The 12,124-nt window shown below is 43.8% G+C and overlaps 1 protein-coding gene across 6 annotated transcripts in view; it reads left to right on the top strand.

Moving 5' to 3' along the window:
* The first annotated feature begins 1,407 nt into the window (after positions 1-1,407).
* Positions 1,408-12,124, top strand: part of snapc1b (small nuclear RNA activating complex, polypeptide 1b) — a 32,795-nt gene continuing 22,078 nt past the window's right edge. For 2 of the 6 annotated variants that reach the window (XM_078562254.1, XM_078562250.1), the window contains exons 1-5: positions 1,750-1,872; positions 3,286-3,404; positions 3,496-3,654; positions 8,346-8,505; positions 11,877-12,017. In XM_078562254.1, coding sequence (XP_078418380.1) covers positions 3,527-3,654; positions 8,346-8,505; positions 11,877-12,017 — 429 coding nt within the window. In that variant the 5' untranslated portion in view covers positions 1,750-1,872; positions 3,286-3,404; positions 3,496-3,526. Of the gene's footprint in view, positions 1,493-1,624; positions 1,670-1,744; positions 1,873-3,285; positions 3,409-3,495; positions 3,655-8,345; positions 8,506-11,876; positions 12,018-12,124 lie in introns of those variants that run through there. The other 4 variants (XM_078562251.1, XM_078562252.1, XM_078562253.1 and 1 more) reach the window with 4 other exon arrangements.

Below are 12,124 nucleotides of genomic sequence, written 5' to 3'. Positions count from 1 at the left end.
GGTTTCCTCTACATTGGAGAGACGAAACACAGACTGGGTGACCGCAAGCATGACCCAGACCTCCCTGTCGCTTGCCATTTCAACACTCCATCCTGCTCTCATGCCCACATGTCCGTCCTTGGCCTGCTGCAATGTTCCAGTGAAGCTCAACGCAAACTGGAGGAACACCTCATCTTCCAACTAGGCACTTTACAGCCTTCCGGACTGAATATTGAGTTCAACAACTTTAGATCATGAACTCTCTCCTCCATTCCCACCCCCTTTCCGATCCCTCTTTTTTCCAATAATTTATATATATTTTTCTTTTCCCACTTATTTCCATTATTTTTAAATGTATTTCCATCCATTGTTTTATCTCTACCTTTTAGCCTATTTCGATCCCTTCCTCCCACCCCACCCCCACTAGGGCTATCTGTACCTTGCTCGTCCTGCTTTCTACTCTTAATGTCACAATTAGCACATTTCTTAGCTAATATCACCACCATCAACACCATCAACACCTCTTTGTCCTTTTGTCTATGACATCTTTTGGCAATCTCCACCTATCACTGGCCCTCTATCCAGCTCTACCTGTCCCATCCCCCCGTTAAACCAGCTTATATTTCACCTCTCTTCTATTTTTCCTTAGTTCTGTTGAAAAGTCATACGGACTCGAAACGTTAACTGTATTCCTCTCCACAGATGCTGTCAGACCTGCTGAGTTTTTCCAGGTATTTTAATTTTTGTTTTTGTTTTGGAATTCTCTCCACTTGCCTGCGTGGGTGCAGCTCCTAATCAAGAACTCGACACCATCCAAGACAAAGCAGCCCACTTGATTGGCACCCTACCCACCACATTAAATACTCACTTCGCCACCGGTATACAATTTTCATGGCAGCATTGTGTAACATCTACAAAATGCACTGCACCAAGTTGGCAAGGCTCCTTTGACAGCAGTTTCCAACCCTGCAACCTCTACCCCCAAGAAACGCAGCAGAGGCTTTGGAACACCACCATTCGCAAGTAAGCTCACATTCCAACCCTCACATCATCCTAACTTGGAAATATGTCACTGTTGCTGGATCAAAGTCCTGGAACTCCTTGCCTAACAGCCCTGTGGGTGCATCTACATCACATACACTGCAGCAGTTCAGGAAGGCAGCTCATCACCACCTTCTCCAAGGCTATTAGGGATAGGCAATAAATGGAAGTGATGCCCACATCCTCTTAGCAAGTTTTAAAAAGTAGCTTTTGCAGTTTGTATTACAATTTATTTTGCCTATATCTTTTAAAAAGGTGTTGGTTAATCTTTGTCCTGCTTCAAATAACTTTTGTTGGCATGGGTTGATTTGAACACAGATTTGATCAGTTTGCTTTTTAATTTGCTCTGTGCTCCCCCTAGAGGCCGGAAACGGGACAGCGCTTCCAGTGTTTGGTCGCTCGGAGGTGCCGTCGTTGGAACTGCCCCATTGGAGGAAGGCGGCTCAGCTGGGGCCTGGTAACTGGGCCTGAGGTGGAGCTAATGCCGGGGATCTGAGGTGGAATCGATCCCGGGGATCCCGGGGGCCTGAGGTGGAGCCAATCCCGGGGGCCTGAGGTGGAGCTAATCCCGGGGATCTGAGGTGGAATCGATCCCGGAGATCCAGGGGGCCTGAGGTGGAATCGATCCCGGAGATCCCAGGGGCCTGAGGTGGAGCCGATCCCGGGGGCCTGAGGTGGAATCGATCCCGGGGGCCTGAGGTGGAATCGATCCCGGGGGCCTGAGGTGGAATCGATCCCGGTGATCCCGGGGGCCTGAGGTGGAATCGATCCCGGGGATCCCAGGGGCCTGAGGTGGAGCTGATCCCGGGGGCCTGAGGTGGAGCCGATCCCGGGGATCCCGGTGCACACACGGTAAGTCGAGGCCACATTGGGAGCTGCGGGCCCGGGGATGGTGGGAGGCTCGGGGCGCGGTTGTGGGTCTGTGGCCCGGTCCTTGGGGCGCTGGCACCATTCCTACCGGGGACACAGTTTAAAACAGCTTCTTGATGCCCAGCTGCAACTGTCTTAAATTCCACATCACCTGAGCCACGTGCCTGGATTTGCTGAATTCTGTCATGTTGATTCTTTACCTCCTCCCCGGCCCCAAACCCCCTGTTACAATCTCCAGTTTACATTTAAGACCATTTCTGAAAGGTAAACATGAGAGCAGTTTTCACTGTCCATGATGTGTTTTATTCCATGCTGTGGCATTTTGTTGTGTCAGTTGGGGACAGGTAATGAATGTGATTGGTTTGGTCGGTAATGAACAGGTTAACAGTGTTTAGCATCAGTGGAGATGAACAGGCAAGTTAAAAGTTTTGTACGTGTTCTCTTCTTTGAAACTGGGATCTCGAAGGTTCTGCACCTGTAACTTTAACTCCTCTGTTCTCTCCACAGAGGTTGAGTGATAAATGCTTCCAGCATTTTCTAATTTCCAACATCTGCAATATTTTTTTTAAAAAGTGGCACGCTTGTGACCCAGGACACCCCAATCCTCAGTTTAAAATTGAAAATCCCTTTAAGGTGCCATTTGCAGACATGACAATGATAATAGCCTATTGCCATTGTTATTTATTGATAACTTGACATTTTTACATTGGGAATTCATGCCTCTAAAATGTGTGCTAATTTAAATATCATATTATTGCTTTCTGTGATTAATGGATGGTATTGATTACATGCCTTTCCATTTTTCTAAGTGTTGGCAGGGTGGGGTCAGGGAAAGGTATGCCTTTTATTTTACTTCCAAACTTAATGACTAATTTTGGGATTTAAGCCCATGTCCCATCACTTGATAACATTGTGCTATCTAACATGTTAGTTCAACATGTACCCAACAAGGCCAATGGTTGTAACCTTGCTTAGAAAATGACCTGAGAATGTGCGCAATACCAAAGACCATGGTCACATCTTTTTACTTGTTGTTAATTGAGATTTTCTTGATAGATGACAATCTTCTTTATTTTGAATTTGTGGTGATGCTCAAGCTACATCATGGAGAAGTGAGGTGTTCCATCTTGAGGGACAAGTTAGCAGGCTAACTGTGTATAAATTCTGCATTTAGTTGATTCATCAAATTGCAATAGTGGCAGACATTTTCAAGTCACCCAGCGCTAAGACACTCACTTCCATAGTGACTGCTAGATAGGAAACCTAGGTTAATTTTTTTTTTTGTTTTCCTCCTTAACCCAGAAACACCAAAGTCAGCTAACTCAATGGCAGGCTAGCAATGTACAACTTTGTCAGTTGAATGGCTCACCCATACTCTGCTGTTACTATTCACAGCTCCTCTGGTTGTTACAAGCTGTCTGGGCACAGTCTGCAGTTGAACCTTTGTGATCTGTGTGGCTCAACTACTCTGCCTCAACAAGCTTATCCAGTGAGGTTCCACTGTGTTTTGAAAAGTAGGTAAGCCATGTTTTATGCACACAATATATTCAGTGCTTTTTCCCCATCTTATATATCTTTAATGGTCTGATCTTTGTTTGCTCACAGACTATCAGTGACTGGAGACATTGCAGAAATCATGACATTGACAGCAGGTTTGAAGACTGATTTTGAGAGGCTGCTGTTGCGTTTTCAGCAGACTGAAAGCGTGCGCTATGAGGAGTTCTCCGCTATCTGGAGGGACATGAAGTTCTCCACCATCTTTTAGTAAGAACCATTTTCTTCCATGAAAAGCTCTCCCCTTTGAATTCATTGACGGCTGCTGCTGGCTTGCATTGTTAAAGGTGTTGGTTGCTCACCAATATCTCGTCCAAATGACTTTTATTCACGCGTGAGCTGTCACAGCGACTGCTGAGTATATTTAACTATGTAGTGCATCACACCTGAACCTGATTCAGTTCTTCCCCAGACCATAACATGAGCCCATTCCAGTTGTAGTCAGAAATAAAAGCAGAAAGTGTGAGGAGAAACTCAGCGGGCGTGGCAGCATCTGTGGAGAGAGAAATAGGGTCAACATTTCAAGCACAATATGACTCTGCTTCGGAACAGTGGTGGTCAGGCTTATTTTTGTGTTGCTTAAATCAGAGGCCCTGAGGCCAGGTGCTCCTGCTGCTGCCCAGTTGCCATCAGTTTACTCAGCTTGGACCAACGATTAAACGTGGCTGAGCTACTTAACGCCACAATTATGTTCCGTGTTTACTAACTGGGTCTTCAGGGCAACTCCAGGAGCTAATTTTTATCACCAACTGTAGTAAGCAAATTCAAGTAACCATCTTCTCAATAGTTTGAAGGTATTAAAATTATGCTTATTATGTAATTAAGATTTAAAAGTACCAAAACCTCAAACTTTTGTACTGGCCTAGTGTGAAGTCAGGATTTGAGACTCTTATAAATGTAAATATTGATCTTTACTAAATAAGTATTCATCTGGGTACCCTAAAATACTTCAAACAAGAAAAGGTACTGTAACCTGGGCACAAACCTGTTGGTTATGATACTGGGCTAGCAATCCAGAGGTCAAGTGTTCAGAACAAGTTGTGAAATTGAATTCTCTGAATCTGGTCATTTGGTCTAGAACCAGAAAGTGACCCTACCTTGTTGCAAAAATCCAACTGGTTCATTGATTTTCTTCAGGAAAGGAAATCTACCACATCTACTCTGACCGCTCGTCCCTGCATTATATTGGGAATGTTTCAAGCAGAATATAAAGTTAGAAGATCACACGTGTAGGTAATAAATTAAGGTGTATAGAAGTACCAGTTAATTCTTTGATCGTTTTCCAATCGCCCCTCCCCCCCTCATCCCACAGCTCTAGTATTTTTGGCACTCAATTCTAATGCAGACAGAAACCTTGTAAGCCAGTAATTCTCAACCTTTTTGCTTTGAGGCGTCCTTCCCCCAAGTGATAAAAATTCTTCAGATCCCCTGTCACACAGTGCAAGCATTCTTCCTGTATAACGACGAGTTATACGATTAAACATATTTATTGTTATTGTTTTTATTAATGCAAAACTTGTAGCTGGTGCTGAACAACAATTTTGTCAAGGTGTGGAAGTATCAAATTAAAAATTTATCCCTATCTGGTACCTATGATTCATTTACAACAATATTTCTTTGTTCTTTGTAATTTATCTTGATCCTGCTGTTTTTATTTTGGTTGAGTGTTAATGAAGCTGAGTGTTAATGAGGCTGAGGTTGGTCAGGTTCTGCCGAGTTTTACTGAAGTTCATAGGTTGGTACGGAGGTTGCTAGATTTATCATGAAGTTAAGACTGCCTCCGTGGTTAGTAGAGTTCTGCTTAAGTCAGAAGACTGTTGTAAATTTTGAGAGCTATACTGAAGTTAGTAGACTGTCACTGAGTTTAGCAAGCATTCACTGAGGTTGGTAGAGTTATACTGAAGTTAGTAAACTATCACTAAGGTTGGGAAGGTGTTGCTGGAGCTGATAGAGTGCTGATGAGACCGATGTTGTTGACGGCCAACCAGCTCTCGCTTTTCCTCTTGTCCTGTTATGTCTGCTGAGACTGGACGCTGTCTCCTTGCCAACGTAGTGAACCAGTGACCACGGCCATCTGGGGTCAAGCAGTGGTTTCCATTGGCAGACCCGGATATCATTCAGCGATCATCCTGCGGGAATTTATTTTTGCCAGATACCTCGCAGACCAACAGTTGAGAATCCCTGTTGTAGATCACATCAGACTGCTTGTACTCTGTATCAGTATGAACAAAATTGCAAGTATTAATGATGCTCCAATTCTCAGTAACAACAATTTTCATTTAAATAGTGCCTTTAATGTAATCCCAAGGCACGATGGGAGTGTTTTTAAAAATTCATTCCTGAGATGTGAGCATTGCTGGCAAGGCCAACATTTATTGCCTATTCCTAATCAAACAAAATGTGACACCAGCTGCATAAGGTGATATGAAGGCAGTGGAGAAAGCTTGGTCAAAGGGGTAGGTTTTAAGGTATTTCTTAAAGAAGGAAAGAGAAGCAGAGAGGTTTTGGTAGGGGATACCAGAGTCTAGGACTGAGGAAGCTGAAAGCATAGCCTCCATTGGTGGATCAATTAAAATCAGGAATGCTGAAGAAGTCAGAATTGAAAGAGCACAGATATATCTCTGCTGATGATGAGATGACACTGAAATACATTTATATGTAATTTGGAACATTTTGTGCACCTCGTTACATCACTCTTTCTGTAATATAAATATCACAGATTCACAGAATTGCTACAGCATGAAGGGAGACCTTTCAGCATGCTGTATTTGCACCAGCTTTCTGTACAAGCAATTTACCTAGTGCACTCCCCTGCTTTCTCCCCTTAGCCCTGCACATTTTTCCTTTTCAAGTAACAATCCAATTCCTCCTTGAATGTCACGATTAAACCTGCTTCCACCACACTCCCAGGGAATGCTTTCCAGATCCTTACCACTCACTGTGTAAAAATGTTTTCCCTCATGTCTCCATTGCTTCTTTTGCCAATTACCCTAAATCTGTGTCCTCTTGTTCTCGATCCTTCAACCAATGGGAACAATTATTCCCCATCTACTCTGTCCAGGCCCCCTCATGATTTTGAATACATCTATCATATCTCCTCTCGACCCTCTTTTCAAGGAAAATATTCCAACTTCTCCAATCTATCTACATAACTAAAGATCTTCATCCCTGGGACCAATTTTGTGAATCTTTTCTGCACTATCTCTAATGTGTTCACATCTTTCCTAAAATGTGACACCCAGAACTGGACACACTATTCCAGCTGAGGCCGAACCAGTGTTCCAAACAAGTTTACCATAACTTCCTTGATTTTATACGCTATGCCCCTATCAATAAAGTCTAGGATGCTGTATACTTCATTAACTGCTCTCTCAACCTGTTCTGCCACCTTAAATGAGTTATGCACATACATGCCCAGGCCCCTCTGCTCCTGCACCTCCTTTACTATTATACCCCTTATTCTCTATTGTCTCTCCACGTTCTTCCTGCCAAAATGAATATAAATGTCAAATTTTCTCTGTAATGGCACAGTGGATGGTAAATGCTGAGCTGCTCAAATCCCGGAGGGAAACTTGAAACAGCTGCCACAGCTGTTTTGCAATTTGTACTTTATTTGGAGATGTGTGCCTTGAATTCAGTAGTAATGAGCCCACTAAGACTTAGAGGTTTTTTTACAAAACTAAATTAAACATTTATTAATAAAATAAATGATTTTAAGCACATACATAAGTCTGCAAATTACTACTATGATAGCTCCTAGCTCCCCTAATTAATCTGACTCCCAGTTACACTTCCATTAAGGCAACAGTAAAAACAAATAAATTTCAACAGACTCAGGCAAAGCACACACCCTGGACAGTGATAGTCACAGTGAGTTTTCTCAGCTTCGGTTCCTGTAGACAGCAACTGGATACATAGAGGCTGAAGGCTTTCCGCACTTCTTAGATCTTAGAAAGTCTTCTCCTTACACATAACCTCAGCTCCTTTAAACATGTTACTCCCTTTTTAATGTAAATCCCATTTTTCCAATATGTCTTTGCAGCTTTACTTTTTCCATAATATAAATCTTTCATAGTACTCATATTATCAGTAATGTTTGGGAAAAATAAACACACTGTTTGGCTTAGCCTCTTATGGTTAGGTGTAACACCTTGCCACCTCTTTGAAATTCACTTCTCTGGTTTATCTAAAATGCTCTGGTTTATCTAAAATTGCAAATATTCCTCACACCTCACATTCTAAAAGTTCAGCTTCACTTTTGAACACTCAAGACCAGCTGACTCTAATTCAATTAAATCCTCCACACACACATCCACACAGAGAAACTAATCTGAACCCCACCATTAACCTACCTTTACAATAAATCACAATATTATGAAAATTATTATATATTCACGACATCTCTGATAACACTCCTGTGAAGCATCTTCAGACGTTTTGCTCTATTAAAGGCACTGAATAAAAACAAGTCGTTGTTAAAAAGACTTCACAATTTTACAACTTTATTTTACTCTACTGCTCTTTGTAATTAGTGACTAAAACACAAAGCAAGAACTTTAGATTTGAATACTGTGCTCCCAAGGACTCAGCAGTGACAAACATCAGTGGCTCCAGGAAATTTCTCTCGCAACAAACCGTAACATTTAAAGTTGTAGCTTCTTAGAACCACAACTCCATTTCCTAGGGTTAAGAAAAAGACTTCAGTAGCAGCCCAGGAATGTGGTTCACCATGTCAGTTTTGAGCACAGCGTCCTGCCACAGGAGATTGCTGTGTCCATCTGCTCTTTTGGTTTAGAGATGGAGCTGAGTAATATGTAGATTCAATTATTGGTGCATGCCATAACTTTGAAATCCATATAAGTATGTAAAGAGTTGACAAAAGTACATTTGTTCTTTTCTAGTGGAAAAATGGGAAAAACTGATGGCAGAAAGTTCACGAAGGGAGTATTAGCCCTGGCAAGTCAGTATTTTTTCCCACCTTATAGCTTTCAGATCCGGTTTGGAGGCTTGTACCTTCTTTACGGACTATACAATACACAGCTTTGTCAGCCGAAGGAAAAGGTAAGCACAACATTACCCTAGGAAAGTACACTAGGCATAGCTGGGGTACGCCTAGTTTTTCGGCGTGACATTAGTCGTCTCAATTTCTCTGCTCCTCTCACCCATTCTAACCTGTCTCTCTCTGAACTTGCTGCACTCCGTTCTCTCAGGTCCAACCCTGACATTGTCATCAAACCCGCTGACAAGGGTGGTGCTGTTGTTGTCTGGCGCACTGACCTCTACCTCGCGGAGGCTGAGCGTCAACTCGCAGACACTTCCTCCTACCTCTCCCTGTACCATGACCCCACCACTGAACATCAAGCCATTGTTTCCAGGACTGTCACTGACCTCATCTCCTCTGGAGATCTTCCTCCCACAGCTTCCAACCTGATAGTCTCCCAACCTCGGACGGCCCGCTTCTACCTCCTACCCAAAATCCACAAACAGGACTGTCCCGACAGACCGATCGTGTCAGCCTGTTCCTGCCCCACGGAACTCATTTCTCGCTATCTTGACTCCCTTCTCTCTCCCCTTGTCCAGTCCCTTCCCACCTACATCCGTGATTCCTCTGACACCTTACGTCACATCAACAATTTCCAGTTCCCTGGCCCCAACTGCCTCCTCTTCAGCATGGACGTCCAAACCCTCTACACCTCCATCCCCCACCGGGATGGCCTGAGGGCTCTCCGCATCTTCCTTAAACAGAGGCCCGAACAATCCCCATCCACCACTACTCTCCTCCGTCTGGCTGAACTTGTTCTCACACTGAACAATTTCTCCTTAAACTCCTCTCACTTCCTCCAAATAAAAGGTGTGGCTATGGGTACCCGCAATGGGCCCCAGCTATGCCTGTCTCTTTATGGGGTATGTGGAACATTCCTTGTTCCAGTCCTACTCCGGCCCCCTCCCACAACTCTTTCTCCGGTACATCGATGATTACTTCGGTGCTGCTTCATGCTCTCGTCTGGACCTGGAAAATTTTATTAATTTTGCTTCCAATTTCCACCCCTCCATCATTTTCACATGGTCTATTTCTTACACTTCCCTTCCCTTCCTTGACCTCTGTCTCAATTTCTGGTGACAGACTGTCCACCAATATCCATTACAAGCCTACCGACTCCCACAGCTACCTCGACTACAGCTCCTCACACCCCGCTTCCTGTAAGGACTCCATCCCATTCTCTCAGTTCCTTCGCCTCCGTCGCATCTGTTCTGATGATGCCACTTTCAAAAACAGTTCCTCTGACATGTCCTCCTTCTTCCTTAACCGAGGTTTTCCACCCACGGTGGTTGACAGGGCCCTCAACTGTGTCCGGCCCATCTCCCGCGCATCCGCCCTCACACCTTCTCCTCCCTCCCAGAAACATGATAGGGTCCCCCTTGTCCTCACTTATCACCCCACCAGCCTGCACATTCAAAGGATCATCCTCCGCCATTTCTGCCAACTCCAGCATGATGCCACCACCAAACACATCTTCCCTTCACCCCCTCTGGCGGCATTCAGTAGGGATCGTTCCTTCCGTGACACCCTGGTCCACTCCTCCATCACCCCCTACTCCTCAACCCCCTCCCACGGCACCTTCCCATGCAACTGCAGAAGATGCAACACCTGCCCCTTCACTTCCTCTCTCCTCACTGTCCAAGGGCCCAAACACTCCTTTCAAGTGAAGCAGCATTTCACTTGCACGTCCCTCAACTTAGTCTACTGCATTCGCTGCTCCCAATGCGGTTTCCTCTACATTGGAGAGACCAAACATAGACTGGGTGACCGCTTTGCAGAACACCTTCGGTCTGTCCGCAAGCATTACCCAGACCTTCCTGTCGCTTGCCGTTTCAACACTCCACCCTGCTCTCATGCCCACATGTCTGTCCTTGGCTTGCTGCATTGTTCCAGTGAAGCTCAACGCAAACTGGAGGAACAGCACCTCATCTTCCGACTAGGCACTATACAGCCTTCTGGACTGAATATTGAGTTCAACAATTTTAGATCTTGAACTCCCTCCTCCATCCCCACCCCCTTTCCGTTTCTTCCCCCTCCTTTTTGTTTTTTCCAATAATTTATATATTTTCTTTTCCCACCTATTTCCATTATTTTTAAATGTATTTCCACTCATTGTTTATCTCTACCTTTTAGCCTTTTTAGTATTCCTTCACCCCACCCCCACTAGAGCTATCTGTACCTTGTTTGTCCTGCTTTCTACTCTTAATTAGCACATTCCTTTAGATAATATCACCACCTTCAACACCTCTTTGTCCTTTTGTCTGTGACATCTTTTGGTTATCTCCACCTATTATTGGCTTCTTGTCCCAACAATCCCCCCTCCCCCCGCCTTAAACCAGCTTATATTTCACCCCTTTCCTATTTTTACTTAGTTCTGTTGAAGGGTCATGAGGACTCGAAATGTCAACTGTGCTCTTCTCCGCCAATGCTGCCAGACCTGCTGAGTTTTTCCAGGTATTTCTGTTTCTGTTTTTGTTTTGGATTTCCAGCATCCGCAGTTCTTTGCTTTTATTACCCTAGTAAAGTCTGTTGTGTGATCATTGGTTTTGCTATCTGTTTGATTATTGCACCATTGTAAATATCACAGGAGACTTGTACTATTTTTCCTGTCTCTCAGGCTTTCAAATATACTTCAGATTTTTTCACTTACAGGGGAGACCAAAACTCAGAGCCAGAAATATAAGAGTCACAAGTAATCCAATTCAGAAGAGACTATTTTACCCAGACTGTCAGCCATGGCTCAGTTGGGAGCACTCTCAGCTCTGGGCCACAAGGTTCTGAGTTCAATCCCCCTTCCAGGACTGAAGGAGTGCTGCACTGTTGGAGGTGCCATCTTTCAGATGCGATGTTAAACCAAGGCCCCATCTGCCTGCTCGAATGGATGTAAACCATCCTGTGGTACTATTTTGAAGAAGAGCAGGGGAGTTTTCCCTGGTGACTTGGTCAATAGTACCCCTCAATTAACATCACAAAAGAACAGATTATCTGGTCATTATCACATTGCTGTTTGTGCAAATTAGCTGACATGTTTCCCACATCACAACAGCGATTACAGTTAGATGAAGAAGGTTGGGAGGAGGTTTTATTGGGAGCATAAACACCATTATAGACCAGTTGGACTGAATGGCCTGTTTCTATGTTGTACATTCTGTGTAGTCCCCTGTAAGTTCAACTATTCTTCCCTACTTTGCTGCACAGAGCTTGGTTTTATTTGAATTTTGTCTCCTCGTGATTATAATCTAGCCATAGGTCTATACTCAGACTCAAACCTGTCAGGAATGGAAGCCTAAGGTTACTCTCCTCTTCTTAATGCTTAGTGCCATGATAGAGTTTGAATTAAGTACCTTACAAATTTTTATAAAATGAACAGTTAAATCTGTATTATGTGCAGATAAGGGTGGCATTGAAGGACTGGGATGAAGTGTTGAGTTGCCAAGAGGAAATGGTGAATGCAGAGCATTTTGATGCTGTGTATGTTCTGAAAAAGCTCCTAAATGACAAAGCCTTCCATTTCACAGCGATGCCAAAGTTGGTAAGTGTTAATTTTTGAATTCTAACTGCAATTTTGTTGGAAATTGAACACAGTACATAAACATTTAAAGGAAAGGATCAAATTTCTTTCTGTATTGTATTGTATTG

The sequence above is a fragment of the Cetorhinus maximus genome, chromosome 18 (assembly GCF_964194155.1).
Source record: "Cetorhinus maximus chromosome 18, sCetMax3.hap1.1, whole genome shotgun sequence".
NCBI classification, from domain to species: Eukaryota; Metazoa; Chordata; class Chondrichthyes; order Lamniformes; family Cetorhinidae; genus Cetorhinus; species Cetorhinus maximus.
This window is presented reverse-complemented; position numbering and strand designations above follow the sequence as displayed.